We start from the raw sequence: 22,055 nt of genomic DNA on the forward strand, positions 1-22,055 counted from the left end.
TCAAAGAGCATTGATTTTCTAAGTGTATCTCAGATATTACCGCTGCTTTGGCCCGTGTTGAAGGGTTTTCTGTCAAGGCACAGGAAATTTCTAGCAACCAATTTCTCCTCTGGGATTATAATAGATTATCCATCAATCCAGGAGTAATAAAGCAAGTGCTCTTTTGAGATATTAGATTTATCAAACACTCATGCAAATAAGCAACAACCTGTTTGGACTAGAATTACGGCAGGTGAACATGCTGCATTTATGTGTTAGATTTAGATGATGTTCAGTGCAACCGGAAACAACCCTACCGAAATACTTTCCTCTGTTGATTCCATTGGCAATGTTTTAAGTATTTGTAATATATCTATGATGATTTTTCTGTCAATAAAATTAAGCAAGATTGTAAGCATAACAGTTATTTTAATGCATTTGTTGGTAATTAATTTAACATTCTCTCCTTGTCTGACAACTTGAAAGTATGAGGCCATCAATACAAAAATTATAATTTATAGTCTCTAAACATAAATTTCATTCATTTTTGTGATTCAGTTCAAATTATTTTTTTAATGAGTAGATTCAAAATTCAGTGATTCACTGGCTTATCTTCTTTTTTAGTTAAAATATATGTACTATATCAATGGTATTTTAGTGTAATTGAGATGCTATTATATTTTGTAATATATAGTTGAACAAGTGCAAGGTTTTTTAGTATTTTATTTAATTTCCGTCAGCATTTATTTCGATTACCTGCTGTAGGCAAATGCAGTCTTTATAATGCAAACTATTACATATAATTTATCGGTCACACTTTTAGATTAGGCTCCAATTCTCACTATTATTTAACTATCCATAACTATTACTTTTGCCTCACTAAACTCCTAATTACTGCTTATTAATATTTAGTAAGGTTGTTGTTAAGTTTAGGTACTGGGTATGATAAAGGCATGTAGAATATGTTCATGCAGAATGAAGGCATCTCCAAAGGTATTAATACGTGCTAATAAACAACCAATACATAGTAATATGCAAGCTAATAAGCAACTATTTAATCATGAGAATCTGATCCTAAATTAAAGTGTTGCCCATTTTTAGACTATTTTTATACCAATCGCATTCAACTTTTGAATTTAGACCAGAGTGAGGACTTCTGTCTATCCTGAAGTTGCAATGCTTTTGAATCACTGCTTCCCTACTCCTCAGTTCCTGTGCAGTCATGTCCTGTCCACATGAGGAGTGATTCCTGAGAGAAATGAACTGACCTTTGACCCTACATTTAAACACGCTTGTCATCATGGAGAGTCTAGCTGGCTGCTTGTATCATTTGTCTTTCAGCAGAAGCGACTCAGGTCTTTAGAAATGCATGCTGCGTTCAGTCCATGCTTTGTTTTCCCAACGTGCTCTTCCTGCAGGAATGTTCAGGAGAGGCTGCAGGTTGTGCACGCCCGGAGACGGATGGCTGGTGCAATTGTAGCATCCAGTCATAAGCAGAGTCTGTGTTTTCTTTGGAAAGGCAGAGACGGTGGGGTGCAGAACGGGGAGCAGCCTGCTGTAATTACAGTGTGTGCTGAAGCAGAGAGACTTGTGTGTGCCGAGCGTCACAGTGTTTGTGTGTGTTTACTGTGTGCTTGTCCCTAAATGCTCGCAGTTTAATGCGGTGTCGGTGAGTTTGTCAGCTCAGCGGTTCTGTTCCAGACTCATGATTTCCATAATAAGTGGGAGAAACGGCATGCTCGTAGACGGATAGACGTTTCCTTCTGCTCAGCCTGCGGGAATGTGGAAGCGCACCTTCAGCTCCCGATCAAACGATGTTTGAGGGTGGAAGCTGTTTGCCGAGCGCCAGCGGCTCCAAACTTTCCTGCTGTGGTGGCGGAGTAATTAGTGCTGGTCTATGGGTGTCTCTCTGTGGCGTTTCCATGATTATTTTCTCTGTGGCAGAGTGGGTGTGTTGGATAGCAGATGTCTGCTTTGTGTGAGCATGATTAATTAGCCCAGGTCCGGCCAATTACATGATGAGCGCTTCTGGTTAATAAATGAATGCATCATCTTAATCATGAGTGAGTGAGAGTGTACATGCGGTGGTTTCATTGGAAAGACACACGAGAGCCCTCACCACACAGGCTATTAACACACACAAAGCCCTAGACACACATTCGCAGTGTGAACCTGGCATGACGCTTGTGTTCTTCAAAGGCCAGAGGTGTCTGTGGTCGCTGAAACGCCCTCCCGGGACTCATCGCGGCTCCAGCTCATTTACTTCTGTTTCAAACCACTTTATTAAATTAACACAGTGACATCATTTATTGTGTGCATGATGTCACTGTGTTGAGGAAGAGCTCAGCCCATAATGAAAATGACTCAGTCTGTGCTATCACTGCTGTATCCTAATGGCCATAGCGAAATAAATATTATTATTATTAGTTGTGAATTTGTTCACAGTCTGTATTGAATGTTTTGCAGTAAAATTTACAGTGTGATTTTAGTATTATTTACATACCTGTTGCATTATAGAATTTATTACTATTTTGAATAAGCTTTTATTTTTGTTAAAGCTTTAATTATTGTTCATGCATTCGTTGTTTTGCTTTATATGGCTTTCACGTAGCTCTCATTTTGAGTAAATTTAGTTTAATTTTAATTTAGTTTTTTTTGTTTAAGTTCTTCATCTGATATTTATCTTATTCGGTATTTTAGCTAAATAAATCATATGTTGGAAATTTGTGTTGAAAAGTCTTCCTTGCAGTTACTTGCTATTTAGTAAATCTGGAACATACATAACTACCAAGTGTAGATTCCAGAGCGAATTACTCTCATGAAATGATTATTTAAAGGGCTCCTATAATGCCGCTTTTTTTAAAAGATGTAAAATAAGTCTGTTTACAGAATGTGTATATGAAGTTTTAGCTCAAATACCCCACAGATGTTTTTAGCATGTTAAAATAGCCACTTTTTTAGGGTGAGCAAAATGTTCCGCTTTTGTGTGTATCCCTTTAAATGCAAATGAGCGGCTGGTCCCAGACCCCTTTCAAGAAGAGGGCTTCAAGAGCTCATGTTAGCTCCCATTACCTCATGCAGACGTACTGAAAAAGTCAGAAACAAAAACTGTTCAGCCTTTTATGTTCAAACTGGAGTTGGACCATTTTGCATAGACTCAAGAAGAAGTGACAACATGTAGAATGAGAAAGGACATTTATGTATGGTTAGTTAATAAATGTATGTAGCGGATGTGGAGTTAACTATCTTAAAGTCATTGATTAGCATGTTCTATCATGATAATCTATCAATCGTTTGTGTGGGAACTGTTGTAAGAGTCACAGAGCCAGAGAATGGCTGCTGCATGAAGATAGAACATTAGTTTAATTATGGTTATAACTTATGTTGTCATTTGTATTTATACAGTTTAGGGTTAATTATGTCACTAACCCATTAAGAAGCTGATTGAAGTCCCTACTAGCAATTTGTTGTAGTCCTTAAAAAAAGTATTTCTTTAAAAGAAAATATATGCTTTTGTTTTTAACTTTGAGCGTCATAACTTTGCAGCTCATGTTTATGCTCAGACAGCAGCATTACAGATTAACTAAAGTTAAAAAAGTGGAATCATAATCAACCACCCATTTAACAAATAGTTCACAAACATCAAAAACACACATGAATCAATCAATCCAACAAAGCAGTTCTTGAATCAGCATCTCTAAATTCTGAAATTTTGTCTACATGACAGTGTTGATTTTAAGTAAATAATGACGTAAATGTTTGATTCTGTTCCTTGCAAAAAAAACAACAACAACAAAAAAACATTGAATACCTTCAGAAGACTGACCTTATATAAAAAAATATCTTGCACGTGGAGTGCTAATAATGATGTCATGTTTGAAAATGTAAAGATTGGATACATTACCATTATGCATACGGATTTAATTTGCGTAAAGATCATACTGAATTATGGGAATATGACGTAATACTCTTGGAATGCTATAATGAGGTAATGTCTTGGAATGTGGTGATGTCATGTTTGAGGATTTGAATTGTTTGCATTGCAACTTTCTGATGTCACTCTCCTTTGTGTTCCCCGGCAGGTCTCACTAAATGGTAGCGTGAGCGTATAGTCATCCAGCAGGAGTTTAGGGAACCCCTGCGGTGAGCACCATCCAGAAATCATGGTGCCACATACCCAAAAGGCCTCTCCTCGTGGTAGCGCCACATCCCTCCTGCTGCTGCTCTGCCTGGTGGTGCCAGTCCATGCAGACAGTGAGTATCCCACTTTAAAATAGACACCGCTCTTTTCCATCGGTTCATGACTGTTACCTTGTATCAATGTGTCTACATCTATGATCTTGAAAATGAAGTGCATAGAAGTGGGAATATCATGCTGTTTACAAAACACACCCTTCTTTCCTAAAGTGCCTGTTATTTTATATCACAATCGCTGCGAGAAAAAGACGCTTGTCAAATCATTTTCTTTCAAACACATTTAGGGAATTCTGGTTTGTTCGATAAGCACAGCCTGGCAAGAATGAGGTGAGGAAATACGGATGTCACAGGGATTTGAGGAACAGAATGAATGCAATCACCGTCGTGTTGTTTGTGTAATAACGTATGAGGGAGGATCTTTCAGATTCACATCGATCTTCTTTGTCTCGAGGGACGCGCACAGGTCTTAATGAATGTGACATGCTTCAAGTCACATTTATCCAGCTTTTTAAAGTGCAAATTAATCAATCCAAAAAATATGAGACCATTTTTGTTGAAAATGTTGCTGTCATTATTGAAATATTTGGGCCCTGAAGCATTAGAATCCCTGGAGAAAGATTTCAGCAAAGCATTTTTGCTAAATCAAACAGCTGTGTTTACTCCAGCCGTAGATCACTATTGATGTATATGTGTTTGTGCAGCACTATGAGAGTCACTGGCCTTACGTCATTTAGTCCCTGAACCCTGAGGCCAATAAAAACAATAAGAACACCGAAGTCTGGTCACTTATTATCAGCGCCGATCTTTATGGTGGCAGTAATACCAGCAGCATTAATCATTTACTTACCGCCACCATTCCCAAACTAGGACTCACCTTAACTGGAATTATAGTTGAGTACTTTGAGAAAAATATTTATGTCTACCATTCTTCTGGAAGGTTGACTAAAGTTAAATATACTGTACTTTCGTTTATTTGTTTTGTTTAGTTAGCTGTTGGCTATAGTCTTACATTCAGATTGTTTTGGAATAGATCATGTAAATGTCTGGGACAGGGGAGTGATATGGCTGGGCTATATAGTTGCAAAAACAAAATAGATTAAAAACATTTTTTATAAAAAAAAATGTATTCAGTAAGGATGCATTAAATATACCAAAACTCCAAAACTGATAATAAAGACATTTACAGTGTTACAAAATAATTGTATTTCAAATAAATGCTGTTCTTTTTAATTATCTATTAATCGTCTTGAAATGAAAATGTATAATGGGTTCAACAAAAAAGTTTGTATCAGTGATCATAATAAATGTTTCTTGAGAAGCAAATCATCATATTAGAATGATTTCTGAAGGATCTTTTGACACTGAAGAATGGAGTAATGATGTTGAAAATTCAGCTTTGATCACAAGAATAAATTACACAATACAATATATTCACATAGAACAGTTATTTAAAACTGATTTGTGGAAGCAAAACTATGGAAACTTGTTTCCTCCACAGAAGAATAAAAAAAAAGGGGTTTTTTTCTTTTTCTTTTTCCTTTTAAGATAAAAGGTTCTTTTATCTTTTTGTCTTTTCCCCCCTCATAATCGGACTTTATAAGTTGCAATTCCCAATTCTGACTTTATATCTCACAATTTGAGCTTCATATTGTAGTGGTCTGGCTCTTTAAGTCCTTTCGTTCTATCTCTACTGTTCTTGTTGCTAATTGGTTGCTCAGTTACGCACCGCTCAGGATAGAGCGTGAAGTTACACTTACTAGCTAGTTGTTTTTGAGAGGTAGCTCGCATGCTCATCGCAATTCTGACTTTATATCTCCTAATTCTAACTTTATATCTCCAAATTCTGACTTTGGAGGTGTTTCTCAATGTCAAGGATGCTTCCTTGGAAGGACTGATCCTTCCAAGTCACTTCCTTCAGAGGCTAGGCGAGGCTCCTCTTTAGCATTCGGAGAACACGTAAATGGAACAGGCTAGCAAGTGCACGTCATTGCGTCATTACGTCAGTGAAAAGGTCTGTTGGCCATCAATAACGTTATGTGTAACATTATTTGTATTTTTTTATATATCAATACAGTAATAATTTGTACCGGCATTTAAACGTTAAACTTTACTTATATTTACTACGGTTATAACAAATGTTTGGTAACGTAAATAAAAGCATTGTGGCAAGCAGCGAGGTGAGGGATCGTGAAAGCGAGCCGGTGGAGTGATAATGAGCGGCAGCTGATCGCCACACCGTTCTCGGCTCACGGCAGTGACGGGAGTATAATTGGAGGAGCGGGGAAGACGAGAGAGGACTAGGCCGGCTGGACTTTATGTTATGGTTTGTTTATGTTTTATTATGTGTGTGCGGCCGGGCAGTCGTCTGTGAGGGGTTACCCGCGTTACTTTCGTTTTCTTTATTATTTATTATAAAGTTGTTGAACGTTCGCCGGTTCCCGCCTCCTTCCTTCCCATCTACGAACCCCGATACAAGCATATTTGCCCCGTTCACGCTCCGACTCCGCCAACGTCTGAAGATAGCAAAGCTGTGCGCATAGGATTGTGGGTGATTTGAGAACGCGAAGAGCGCGAAGGCTACTCATATGCATCCTTTCCTGTATATGACATATTTTTCGAACGAAGGACTCAGTCCTTGGTTGAAATTTCGAGGATCCTCGACATTGGAACAGTCCTTCGTCGGGTGTCGATGACGTAGCATCCTTGGAATTCTGGCTTCCGAGGATCCTTCCTTGATATTGAGAAACGCCTTATATCTCCAAATTCTGACTTTATATCTCCAAATTCTGACTTTATATCTCACAATTCTGACTTTATGTCTCCCAATTCTGACTTTATATCTCACAATTCTGACTTTATATCTCCCAATTCTGACTTTACATCTCACAATTCTGATTTTATGTGTCCCAATTCTGACTTTATGTGTCCCAATTCTGATTTTATATTTCCCAATTCTGACTTTGTGTCCCAATTCTGACTTTATATCTCCCAATTCTGACTTTATATCTCACAATTCTGACTTTGTCTCCCAATTCTGACTTTATGTCTCCCAATTCTGACTTTATATTACCCAATTCTGACTTTATGTGTCCCAATTCTGATTTTATATTTCCCAATTCTGACTTTGTGTCCCAATTCTGACTTTATATCTCCCAATTCTGACTTTATATCTCACAATTCTGACTTTGTCTCCCAATTCTGACTTTATGTCTCCCAATTCTGACTTTATGTGTCCCAATTCTGATTTTATATCTCACAATTCTGACTTTGTGTCCCAATTCTGACTTTATATCTCCCAATTCTGACTTTATATCTCCCAATTCTGACTTTATATCTCACAATTCTGACTTTGTCTCCCAATTCTGACTTTATGTCTCACAATTCTGACTTTATATCTCCCAATTCTGACTTTATATCTCCCAATTCTGACTTTATATCTTACAATTCTGACTTTATGTCTCCCAATTCTGACTTTATATCTCCCAATTCTGACTTTATGTCTCCCAATTCTGACTTTATGTCTCACAATTCTGACTTTATATCTCCCAATTCTGACTTTATATCTCCCAATTCTGACTTTATATCACACAATTCTGACTTTATATCTCCCAATTCTGACTTTATATCACACAATTCTGACTTTATATCTCCCAATTCTGACTTTATTTCTCGCAATTGTGCTTTTCTCAATTATGAGATACAAATGTGCAATTATCTTTTAAAATGTTTCATTCTGTGGTGGAGACAAGCTTTCATACAAAACTATTGCCACTTCTGTGACTTCATTTTAAAACAGATATGCTATTAAAATGTGTTTGTTTTAACACTCATAATCCTGAGTCATGGCACAAAGAGCTGAACACCAGTGTGTGTTAGAGTTAAAATCGTTGTAATGCTCGGTATAATTTTAGATTGGCAATGTAAAATTCATTATATCCCCCATCAGACTCAAGGAAGGCCTATATGGATGCAGTGGAAGATGTTAAATGAGCAATGTTGAAAGGCCTGTAGATTGGGAATATGGCAAATGTGTCTGAATTTGCCCTCTACTCCCCTTCGCTCTTCACGCTGATGGAGCCCTGTGCACTCATGCAGGGGTGAGAAAAGCCTTTAGCATGTTTTTCAGCTGAATGCATCGGTTTTCTCACTCTTCTAATCTCTGGCTCTCACGGTCTCTCTCTCTCTACTCTCAGTGTGAAGTCCCTCCATCAGCCCCATTATGATCTGCTCAACAGACTTTTGTTTTCCCCCACTCACACTTTTCTTTTCAGTCTCCTCACAGTCTTGCGTAGGTCGTAGTCTTGAATACTATAAGCACAGAGTAAAAAAAATCATCATGTTTTATTTATGAGAGCAAATATGGTGCAACTTTAGCATGCGATTTCAGTAGCGCTGGGACTTATAGAGCTGCTCATCTTCTGATTGATGCTGTGTTGCAGAGCTGCTGTTGTGCTATTTCTCATATGACATTAACGCTGATGGTCGCTGTGGGAAAGTCTTTGCAAAGGAAATCACCTCTCGCGGCCCGATCCATTTCTTTCTGTTTCTCCTGATCCCTTAAAAAAAATGATATACGTACACCGCTTTTCATTAATGTAACTTCTTCCTTTGTGAAGGGCACTACTCGTTTTTTCTGTACACAAACAAAGAAGTTCTCAGATGCATCTTTAGTGGTTCAAATCCTGCAAGGGATGATTCATGAGCTTTCACCATTGAGCAGGACACTTAACCTCAGGTTACTCCAGAGGGGTTGAACTTGAAATAAGTGAATAATAAGTCACTTTGAATAAAAGCATCCGTCAGATTAGTAATTAGGAGACCCCTCACCCCACACCTGAGCTGGGCCTGACCTGAGCTGAGAGACTCATGGGAGTCACGGCGCAAGCTGAACCAGGCAAAGATCCACTTTAGCAGCACAGGTTCAAACAAGATTGATTATTCAAATCGGTTCAGATTTAATTAAGAAGGGCTTTGTCTGAATGAACGCATTAGTGGCGCTCCAGTGCTAGAGGGGTTAAAAAGGTCTGTTTAACAAGATTTCACTAAATCTATTTAGATTCCAGGCTGTGTGTGTGTCTAAAGGGAGCTTAAGTGTTAGACAACAACCCATTTTTAACTGTCTTCCGTGTATGGTGTTTGCTTTAATTGACGCAGATGTGACTGGATTTTCTGGATAAACTATGATAGTCCTCTGTCTCTCCCTTTCACACATACACAAGGTACACAGGTACTCCTCACACACATACACACAAGTTACACAAGGTACTCCTATAAAGTACACAAGAAGACAAGTGTGCATTAATGCACCACAACAAATATTGCATTATGGCTTTATTAAAGATGACACAGCAAATTATTGTCATCATATAGATTAGAGTGCATCAAATGAAGTCAGAGAAAATTCATCAGGTAAAAAGTTTTTACATTCCCTTTTATGTTTATAACAAATATATTTTTCTTCGGGTTAAAAAAAATCTGAAATTAAATATTTATTGCATGTACAAATTGCATTATATGTAGTGGATTGTAGGCAGTGACTTGAATGAATTGACCTCTACCCAAGAAGTACATAAACTACTTCATGGATACATCACTTGGCAATTTGAATAAATAAATAAAGTGATTTAAATGGTTTTGTGATGAAAAAAGTAACAAAAAATCAACATGAACATTTTAAGAACTTGAAACCGGCATCTTAAATCATTTAAACCATACTTCTTAGCCATTGAGCTGCTTGCATTTGTGATTTCCGAGCCTTTAAGAGTGCAGAATATACTCTAGAATAGAAAGTAATCCGAGGAGCTTGACTGTGTTGAATGGGAGTTTATTGTATGTTATAAGCAGGTAGATAAAGTGACTGTAGACAGACTGTATCAGTTACAGCACTTGTAGAGCTCAGCTTTGCTGTCTTAATAGATGAGAGTGTTTCTGTCAATAGAAGGATGAGAACATCTACACAAACACAGCAGGAGACACTGACTGAGTCTTAAAATCCATCAGCAGTAACGCTGCACATCCTGAAGGCCAAAAGTACAACTGTGTGCCACAGCAAGTCTTTTTGAAGAGCGAGAGAGGGAGTGTTCCTAACTCTAAGACCCCCCGTTAGAGTTAAAGTACTCCTATGAAGTACACAAGAAGATAAGTGTGCATTAATGCACCACAACAATTATTGCATTATGGCTTTATTAAAGATGACACAGCAAATGATTGTCATCATCTGATAAAAGTACAATTTTAGTGTTCATGATTTGCTGTAAATTATATAACTGTAATTTAAAAGTCATGTTCAAACCAAGTCAATTAAAACAATAAAATAACACATCTTGCAGTATCAGTAGAACACAATACAGACTCTAATACATAAATGTCACTGATACATACTGATATCTAACTTTAAATGTGTTATATGATTATATTCATATTATTTTTAAATATTAATATTTAACTTTTAGGTGTTTATAAAACATATTTTATATAAAAAGACATATAAATGCTTCTTAATACTTAATATTTTAAATAGTATTATTTATTAGTGTTTATATTATTAGTTAATATTTTGTAAATATTAAAAAACTTTTATTTAATTATTACTATAATTATTATAATTTATATCAATTTTGAACTTTCATTTTAACAATATTTAAATATTATTATATAGCATAGTTTTCAAAATGGTGCTAAGAAATGTTATATTAGCAGACTGCTATTTTGGTACAACCTGACAAGAGAATCTTGGAGAGATGAATACAGCATAGTATTCTGTATTCTGTACATAGTATACACACAGTGTGTGTGTGTGTGTGTGTGTGTGTGTGTGTGTGTGTGTGTGTGTGTGTGTGTGTGTGTGTGTGTGTGTGTGTGTGTGTGTGTGTGTGTGTGTGTGTGTGTGTGTGTGTGTGTGTGTGTGTGTGTGTGTGAGAGTGTGTGTGAGTGTGTGTGTGTGTGTGTGTGTGTATCTATGCCTTCTGTCCCTTATTTAATATAGTGCAGTGTCTCTGGACTCCTGATCATTCTCACGCTCGACTATGTCTTAAGCCCCTTTCACACTGCACATCGGACCCGCAATATTCCCGGAACATTGCCGGGTCGCCTTCTGTGTGAAAGCAACCACGTCCCGGAATTGATTACCGATTTGAACCCGGGTCGAGCGCTGTGTGAACAAAAGCCAAAACTAATGCCGCAACGTGTACGTAGTTATCGTGCGACTCCTAGAGCTTGTTTTTTCAATAATACAACTCTGCAGTGCCAGAAGAGCTAGTCGGTGTTTTAAACGCAGAGAGTGTTCGTATACAAAAGAAACTAAAATTAAACAAGCAGAAATGTGCGCAAGTCGAGACCACGGAGCTCCTTACTATCCGCGCTGAAGCTGAGATCGCTCGCCGTTATACATCACATCCGGATATCACGTGTCAACTCGATCCGGGACAGTTATGAGTTGTGAAAGCGCACATATTACGGTATTTCGCTGGCAGTGTGAATGGACCAAATCTATCGGCCCGGGAACAAATGCCGGGTCGCATTATCTGTGTATTTGCCAGAATCGCAGTGTTTTTCCTCCCCTCCCCCTCCCCTACCCTCATACACACACACACACACACACACACACACACACACACACACACACACACACACACACACACACATACTGCATCGACTACCTGTTCACTGAGCGTACACCCACACACACTGACACTTCACATGTATATAAGGTATAATGGATTTATAAGAGCAGATAATTATATTTGTCATATTATACCAACACAGAAATGACAGACCACAAGGAGTTGCTGAGAATTTTCCACACTCTCATTTGGATTTTCCTCTCTGTCCAGATGTTGTGGTGCATGAATGTGCACTGATCATCTTGTGTTAAATAAACCTAAAAATGATGGTAACCAAAGATACACTGTTAACACAGAGACTGTTTCTGAAATATGAGTCTGTGTGAACTGGACTTCATACATCCACAAAAAAATCCCCAAAACATGAGATAATTAAAGTGCCCCAGTTATGCTATTTTAAAGGTTTTAGCATTTTAAAGGTAAAGGCACTTTTTTGGGGGGAGTCTCCTACAACAAGTTTACTTGAATCAAAGTTGTATTTTCTCATAATATACATTGCACATCACCATATTTTTCAGTGATTGTAAAACTACATGGCAGAAGTCATTAGTCGGGAAGCTAAACATTCATTGCCGTAACTGAATTTCCAGCCTGGTCTCATCCTTAATACGTAGCTATTAATACGTTACTTTCAAAGAGACTAAACGTATGTCTTAGTACGTTTGGAGAAGTGCTAAAATGTAAAATATAGACGTATTTGCAACATTTAAACGTAGTATTATTACATTTTTACAGCTAAAAAACGTGAAATATTTACGAATCCATCATGAAATCTTTTTTTTTAAGAATACAAAACTTTATTCTGGTAAAAACTTTTTTTTTTTTTGTTATATCATAAAGATATCTATATAATTTCCCTTTGACCATTTTATTGATTAATCTACGATCCCTTAACACTACCCAAAACCTAAACCTACCAATTTAATACAGAATATAAAGAAAATAAAAGGTAAAACGTTGGAAAATGACGATTTTGGTAAGAATATAGCATTAAAAAAATATTTTGAACGGCTAATCCTACACTTACCCCTAAACCTACCCATTAGCATTTATTAAAACAACGTACTGTTATAAATCAAAGCATAACAGACAGACCAGTGTAATCACAATAATTTATTTATTGCAAACATGTCAAAAGCGGTACCAAAAGTAGTTCAAATGAAGATGTGTTGCAGTCGCAGTCCTCTCTGGTGGTATATAACGTTAATAGTTTTGTATGAGGTACAGAGCAGAATGTTAGCTATTAATCAATGAAAATATTAATCCGGCTTCTCTCCGTGAAGTTGCGCGTTTCCCATTTCAAATACAAATCGACTGAAACACGACATGTCAAAATCTGTGACGAAGCAGGCGAGAGCCAATGAGCGTTCGATGCCACTGCCGTAAATCATGTCGTAACGCTTCATGAGGGCGCGTATTTTAAATTTGAATTTACGAGCGCGAGATTTGATGTTTGCCGTCGCGCTACTGAGAGGAGATGAAGACTAATGGAGATGAAGATCACCGGGCTCAATTTTAGATTTGTTTCTCGCAAACATATGGATTCTAACGATTTGGATTACAGCAAACGAATAAAGTGTTGCGTTTTGTGAATTGATGTTGTGTTTTGGTGTATATTGTGATTGCCAGTTGCTGAATAGGAGAAAATGCCTTTTTATGTCTGACAGCAAACAACAAGCTAAATACTACAAAATGGTTGGCAAGAATGTTATTCATCTGACGGTTTTAAAATTCAGTCTTCTTTTAACATTATCTAGTCACCCGAAATGAGTTTGTAGTGATGTCACGAGAGCAAAATGTTATTTTATATTTCTGTTATTTTATATTAGGTTGATTAACTTAGTAAAATGCATTTAATAAATGTGACTGAAAACATGTATTGATGTGACTATTGGATATAAAATAAACAATATTAATGCCACGATTTATGGGAGCCGGTGGCTGGCTGCTTACACGTTAACAGATACGTCGATAATTTACATTTTAGTGCTGTCAATACGTCAATATTGTACATTTTAGTGCTGTTAATAAGTCAGTATTGTACGTTTTATTGTGTGTGAAAACGTTAGTAAATGTACGTGTAGTAGAATCACACTTAACGTAAAAATACTCACGTATTTTCATGAGATCACGTTGGAATTTCAGCTCAGGAGACTTCCTAAAGCTCAGCGATTATAACAGTGGCGTCAATTTTACTGTATCATTTTGAGCGTGAGACTTATGATGAAACATTGTAAGAACTAGTGATTCAACCTGAATCTGCATCGCTAGGATGACTTAAGCAGGACATTTCTCAGTGATACACTACTCAGTTTGTGGTACATTATGAGCTGTTGGAGCTGTAATTCCTCACCATCAGCATTAACAAGTGTACGTCCATCAACAAACCCATGTGCATATTTCTAATGTATTGCGGCGCACGTGAGAGGAGCTGTATCAATAACAGTGTAACGTTAGCCCAGCTCTAACCTGAATGACTGATGTAACATTAAAGGGGTGATGAACTGAGAAATCAACTTTTCTTTTGATATATAAAAGGTCATGGTAATATTAGAATATCCTCTAAGTTTCAGAGCTGAAAACTGTCAAAGAAAAGCTTTTGTAGACACCAGGCTTAGCAAAAGGTCCTGTGCTTCATACTTACGTCACTGCGCGACGAAACACCGCCTCTACAGAACGTGTAATTTAGTAGCCCCGCCCACCGACTCATGGAGCTGTTTGGTCGATCACAAGCCAGCAGCAATAAACATGTGGAAGAAGATAGCAAGATATTGTGGAAGAACACAGTCGCTGCATAAGCTTCTTGCAGATCATAATATTCGGAATGCGTAATACTTTGTGTTGTTCACTTCATTTCACTGCGGATTTGGATCCGACAGGAATGGTGCAACACACTTATGTGAGTAAAATGTGTTTTTATATGTAATGTATTGCATTGTTATAGATCGTTTTGCTTATGTCTGTAAAGTCTGTAAAAAATATTGCTTCATTCTTTATCTTGACTCAAAGTAGTAAGAACAGAAAATCTGCATTAACAGAATTTTTAGGTAATAGTGGCCCACAGCTGCTTAGCAGAAGTATTTCAGTAAGACAGTAATAACATGAGTTAGCTGGTTAGCTGAAACCACAATTCTGAACACCCGGTAGGAAATATATATTGTACGTCAGTAATTAATCATACTTTCAGGCTCTATTTCTGAGGAGCAAGCTGGTCCAAATAAACTGGGTACTGACCCATCTTTCAAGACCAAGCATTATGGGAATCTCACGTTAAACTCCAGGATTTGAGAAGCAGTCGTCAGTAAAGTGTTTGAGGACGGGTCAAGTTGTTCTCGGGCAGTCAGTGTACAACATAGGCGAGTATGCAATTGTCTTTTCTAGTGACGTAAAACTGCAACGCAGCGAGATTCAACTTACAAACGACTCGTATAGGCGGTTCAGAGTCGATTCTTTCTTTTGGGAGACAACAACTTCATTTATCGTGCGCTTTTGACTTTACAACTTTGTAGAACTTTTACATTCACAGACAGCTACATTACACACTGCATGAAAGGGAATAGGGCTGCAACTAATGATTATTTTGGTAATCGATTAGTTGGCCGATTATTTTTCTGGTTAATCAATTAATCTGATAAAAGACAACTCACTATTCCACATCCTGCCCAATGCTGTCCGTCAGCTGAGTGCTATGAAAACACACATAGTGAATATATCTTCCCTTACAAAAATGAACCATGGTTTTACATCAAATAAAACAAACTAAAATAAAATGAATAAATAAATAAATAACAGGTTATTGTTATTGTTGTTTTTCAATGGTAACCACATATTAACCACAGTTTTGCTTCAAATCCATGTGGCTGTACAAGTGGTAATCAATATGGCAAAAACATGGTTTTACTATCTAATAGAACCATGGTTCATTTTCGTAAGGGTATGTTTGTGCTATACATCATGTAGAAAAAAAAAGTTACTAAGCAAAATGAGTTTAAAGCCCTGCATTAAAATTATATTAAAGATAAAAATAAACACAAACTCCAGATCTGTTACCAGATAAGAGGAACACACACACACACATACACACACACACACACACACACACACACACACACACACACACACACACACACACACACACACACACACACACACACACACACACACACACACACACACACACATACTATCTCTCTCTCTCTCTCTCTCTCTCTCTCTCTCTCTCTCTCTCTCTCTCTCTCTCTCTCTCTCTCTCTCTCTCTCTCTCTCTCTCTCTCTCTCTCTCTCTCTCTCTCTCTCTATGGGCACAGTAACGGTTACTGTGATTTCTTTATCCTGTAGAAACATCTTACATTTATTTAGAAATTACACGCTGTTGTCCCTTTACAGTTACAACTCTCATATTTGAAATAATGTTTTTGCACTGAATGTCTCCCTCAGTCTCGACTGTATTCTGTCTGTTTGACGCATGTCCCGCCGCACCAGTGCTCGTTCGGTGAAGTTTGAAGTTTAACACAGACTGTCAGGACGCGCTTTCATGCAAAATGGAAATACTCGCATGAATTAGTAGCATTTACAGATGAGAATACAACTGTTCTCTATATAAATCAGTGGACATAACCTGTAAAATGAAAGTTTTGCACTGAGGACGCAGACGCACACACATTTATCAAAGCGCTTGACAGGGTGTGTTAAATACTGATGCATTCGCTTGAAGCTTAAAATAAACAGTTCTCATGTTTTGGGCACTTTGATGTACATGTAACTTCCTTGCATCAGCTCACTCTGTTTCCGCTCCACTATTTCTAGATGCACATTTTGTCCATAAAATGCTTTATTCAGTGCTGTAATTTGGGCGCCTGGTGGAAGCTTTGCGTACAGAGAGCAGACCTGACTAATCGATCATGAGAATCATGAATCATTTATCGATTAGTTGTTGCAGCTCTAAAAGGGAATATTCGAAAAAGCATAATAGGGTCACTTTAAATGTCACTGAGCAAAAATGATGACATTTTCAGCAGATACAGACAATTGATCTAATGCTATGAAATTAATTTTCAAGTAACTTAAGTTTCCATATGTTTGAGAGAGCATTGTACAATGTATACTATTTAGTATTATTTTATAAAAATTGAATTTTTTATGCAATGACTCATGCATCATGTGAGTTCACGTGTTGCATGTTTAATTCACTAAATGACATTCTGGTCTGTGCGTACATATTTGCATATTGTGTACAATATCCTGTACAAATTACATACTTTGGTTCTAGCAGGATTAGTAGAATTACAAATGTATTTCTCCTACTAATAAAATGAATTGTTTAGTATGCTGAGTTAAATAAATGATCTGTTACCCGGGGACCTGTTTCATGAACATTTGAGTCCATTTTATGAGCTTTTTGCTCTCTTAAATGTTATCATTCAAGAGAGCAGAACTGTGGGAGAGTATCTTCCTTTCAACAGCCATTTTAAAATGTGTGCACCTCTGCTGCTGGTGAGACCTTTGTGCCCGTGTCTTTGTGTTTGTGCGAGTGATTCCTCTCGATGTGCATGACTGATCCAGTGTTGCTGCACAGTTAATGAGAGCTTTTCAATCCAAAAGCAGTGACTTTGTTTGAAACTTTTGTCATTTGTCATTGTGAAATGCAGCTCCCTCCACTCACACAGCATTTGACTATCTGGCTGTCTGCCTAGATGCCATTAAACCCTGGTTATCTGAGTTCAAATGAGAGAAAGGTCCTGTAGGACAAGAGCAGGGTGCTGAATGACAATGACACTGCTGCAGTGATTGCATGGTGTGTGTGTGTGTGTGTGTGCGCGTGTGAGTGTGTGTGTTTGGGCTTTTCAGTCTCTATTCCATCATGACATTTTATCCCTACTGCCTGTATACTGCTATTAGTTGTGTTTACTGTAACCAAAATCACAGCCAAAGGCTAGACATAGTCTTTTATTACATACAGCTCTGCAGTTTTTGTGAGCAAGGTTTTTTTTTTGCATATTAAGTGACATTATTTAAGCTAATAATCACCTAGCAACCATCCAAAATATCATTGTAGCTATATTGGATGTTTTGTCACAATACATTCTGACATCGGTTCTCTTAGCCAGAGAATATTTGCAGATAATTACAAAACTCTCCATGATTTGAAAATTATTTGATTAAGAGGCCTGAATTGATAAATAAATATTGCAATACTATGTGCCTGTTTTAAACTTTAAACTCTTTATTTATTAAACCCAAACTATGCTGCAATTTATCCAGTTGTCATATTCATGATATTTTTACTGTCTGCTGTATGTAAATTTAATATTACCTTATCTTTATTTGAAAAAATATGATTCCCAGTGCATATATATCCCAGTGTATATATTAATCTGCTTCATATCAGCCATTGACACCCTGCTCTCTAAGATATCGGAATCGGGCATAAAAAAAAATCAATATTGGTCTACACTAATGTAGATGTACGGTATCATTATACCCCTACTAGCAACCACTATAGTGCTGTGGTCTCCACTGGTGCAGGGGTAAACATCTAAATCAATGTAAAAATCTCAAAGAAAAATATCTAAAACAAAGTAATGCTGCATGTTTAGTCAGAAGGTTTTCCCTATCTTTTGGTGCACACAAAGATGTTTATCCCAAATTCGGCACTTTGAAAGCATGTGAAGTGTGGTTAAAAGCTCTCACGGGAGGAGGACACACATCTAAGAGGGAACATGCTTTGATTTAGTCGTCATTCATTTAGTCTCAGTAAAATAAAAGAAGAGAAATAATAACGTTATAAGCTAGATAACGTTATAAACTCCAGCAGGATAAAGTCATTTTATGCAAATTTACAGCCCTTAATGTACAGATTAATTATATTAATGGGAATATATTATATTGAAGAGAGTTTTACGGTGTTGACTGTCATAAACAAATATTCTTCTGTCTCACACAGAATTTAGCTGTGAATTGGCTTTGGATGACTTTGTACCAGCAAATCATGATATAAGTATGATTGCTGAAGGATCATGTGACACTGATATACAGTATATTTCTAATTATTTAATTATCGCAACAGGCCTAATCTGAGCATGTCTGCCTGTCTGTTTTGCTGGGGGTTTTTTGCTGACAGCCAGAGGCGGCCGCCTCATAATTCTCAATGCAGGAAAACCCTGTTAAAGTGACAGCAGCCTAATATACCTGCTGCTGTCCGTGTATTAATGTTAATCAATCAACAAAAGACAAAGAGAAAATCACTCACCACTCTTGACTGAATTACTTTTGTAATTTCTGTATTTATCTGCATTTAGTTTTTACAGCGAAATCAGGCTGTTTTACATTGAATTACTTAATAATTTCTGTAGTGTACCTGAATAGCCCTACTACTGTTAAACCTACCTGAAAAACTTCTATAATTTTCTATTGCATTTTTTTGTGCTATCGTTAGTAATTTGTTTATTTTTTCTTATTTTATTGCTGTTTACTTGTCTTTTTTATTTAATTAAAATTTGCAGTCAAGCTATCTTGTGTAATTGCAAAAAAAATACAATTTAAAATGTTTAAACCAATTGTAAATACAAATAAATCGTGAGAACTTTTAGATGAGATAGTTGTAATGGTATTTGAAGAGTTCAGATGTAAAAACCTCTAAGTCCATCTGAAATGTTTTCTTTGAAAGGAGCATTTTTTTATCAGGATCCTAAGTTTAGATTCAGTCATTTCATGTCTTCTGATTGGTTTCTGTGGACTTACAGGATTTTGCAGACAAAGGGAAGTGGCGTTTATTGGCTTCTGCCAACCAGTATTTCTGAATTGGCTGACGCTGGTATTTAGAGGATTTGAAGTGAAAATGTTTGATGAACCGGTATTTATACTATGTGCGGAGAGCATTTACTCAATATCATTATTTTCATTTTTGACAGAGATGGCGTTTAGCGGCTTTTGCATCTGAACTCTTCAATTGGTCAATGTTCATATATGAATAAAAGATACATAAAATCTGTCATCATTTAAAGGGATTTCTTCAGAAGAAATTATTGATTGCCTGGACATTCAATGGATGGACATTTTTTTTTATATATATATTAAAAATATCTATATTACACAGTATATACGGCGGTTCTTCACTGTGGTATTGAATATCGACACTCTTCAAGGTATTGTGTTGAAGTTATAAATTCCAGTATAGTGATAACACACATTTTTATAAAAATAAAATAAAAAATATGTTCAAAGCATTCCGTGACTTTCTTTAAACTTTAAATCCAAATATAGCAAACTTTCCTCATATGAATAGTGCCTGAAATGTGTCTACCAAAACCCAATTGTTCAATTTCTTTTAAATAACTCTTGCTCTCTTGAAAGGCAATTAAATTGTCATCAGAAAGCTCATTTTCTGATTCATACTTCTCAGAGCGATGAACGAGTTTATTAGTCGTGCCAGCACCTCAAACGTGAGACGGAGTGCTGATTGCGGCCGTATAATCACTTTCAGACTTTCTCTGCTCATGTAGGCGTTTCACTCACCGTTTATTGAACCATCTTTACAACGATCGCACAAGACCACCCCCGCTAACTCCCCTCAGAGAGAAAGAGAGAGAGAGAGAGAGAGAGAGAGAGAGAGAGAGAGAGAGAGAGAGAGAGAGAGAGAGAGAGAGAGAGAGAGAGAGAGAGAGAGAGAGAGAGAGAGAGAGAGAGAGGGGAATTGGTCATGGTGTTGGTAATGGGGGCACCATTCTGCCTCTCTATTGCTATTTAGACAGAGCCATTACTGTAATGCACCACCCAATGGGGAATAAAAGAGAAGCAATTTCTCTTTCTTTATCTCACTCCTCTCCTCTCTTCTCCTGAATAATAAAAAGGCCAGGCATTCAGGCTGGATTCTCACTAACTCTGTTTGAGAGTTTAGTATCCTTCTCACCTTACTACCACCGACAGAATACTCAAACCACTTGTAAATTAAGAGGTCAGAGTATAAGGCCTGTTTCTAAACACTGAAAAGATCAGCTCGATCTGGGCAAGTGCTCAACACAAAAGCATTTGCGCTTTCTTAATGCATGTTCCTAAACTTATTTGAAATAAAATAAACACTATTGGAGTATGTTTTTATTTTATTTTATGCTAGTTTAGTGTTTGTTCAAATAAATGTAATGCACCATTTCTTTGTAATTAGTCATAAAATGTCTTCCATGCACTATAACCTGTTTAGTGCAAGCTGTGACCACTGCATGCAACTAGCATTGCAAACACAGGAGTTTGTGTTGACTTTTGTATTCTTTCTATTAAACCGTTTTATGAACGATAACATTAAAAAGAGACATGTTGTCTATTTCTCTTGTGCATCTGTAGCATGGGTATTGAGCATATTAACACACCCTCTGTTCAGAATCTTTTCCGCAGACATGGAGAGAGCACAACTGGAGGTAAGCTGTGCATCCATAATTAATGAGAATAAATGGCTGGGCTGTTGTGTCTCGATCGATGTTAAGATGCTTGATGTTTAGGGACAGAGGGCAAGAGGCTGACTTCCTGGATGCAGTCCGTTTATTTCGCTTCATGCAGGTTCCATACGGGGTGATCTGTGGCATTATGCTGTGTAACAGGAAATGTATCTGTTTCTTGGTCTGCTGTTATTGTGTATTTTGCCTTGTTGTCAGATCTTGTGAGCTGTCAGATGGAGAAATTGCAGCTCTTAAATTAGCACCTAATATTAAGTTGCAAACAGTGTGTCTCACAACTGATCCTGCCTGACATGCAGAATAAACAAACAGACCACGGCGCGGCTGATCATCTGGTTTCGGAGCTGTTGATGCTCATTAATCCTGTGATCTCTCAGCGGGCGGATTAGCGCTGTCCTCGCTCCAGGCAGAGGGATTTGGGTGGCATGTTTGTGGCCGGCTACTTGGCCTGTGCAGGCCCTTTATGCATTCTTAGCATGCGTTCTTGGGTGATTCTTAAATTAGGGAATTTTAAGCTACTTGTTTCAGCTACATCATCAGATCCTGAAATAAATATGAAACATCTGATCACGCTCTGTGGAGTTCTGCCTCTGTGTGTGATAATAATTGGAGAAACGTGAATTAGACTTAGACTTAAAGGGCACATATTATGCAGAATACACTTTTGGGGAGTTTGAACACAGATGCGTGTCGACAGTTTTATAAACCCCATCAATCATTATCAATCTCTCATAACATGCTGTTTTACATTTCCTAATCCTACCTAAGAGTAGAAAAACTTTTAGCATAGACACACCCCTGAGGGAGAAGA

General features: G+C 37.3%; 1 protein-coding gene across 1 annotated transcript in view; it reads left to right on the forward strand.

Moving 5' to 3' along the window:
• Positions 1 to 22,055, forward strand: part of ptprfa (protein tyrosine phosphatase receptor type Fa) — a 246,360-nt gene that overhangs the window by 78,599 nt on the left and 145,706 nt on the right. The window contains exon 2 of the mRNA XM_067458880.1: positions 4,062 to 4,233. Coding sequence (XP_067314981.1) covers positions 4,143 to 4,233 — 91 coding nt within the window. The 5' untranslated portion in view covers positions 4,062 to 4,142. The remainder of the gene's footprint in view (positions 1 to 4,061; positions 4,234 to 22,055) is intronic.

This window comes from Pseudorasbora parva, chromosome 12 (assembly GCF_024679245.1).
Source record: "Pseudorasbora parva isolate DD20220531a chromosome 12, ASM2467924v1, whole genome shotgun sequence".
Classification (NCBI taxonomy): domain Eukaryota; kingdom Metazoa; phylum Chordata; class Actinopteri; order Cypriniformes; family Gobionidae; genus Pseudorasbora; species Pseudorasbora parva.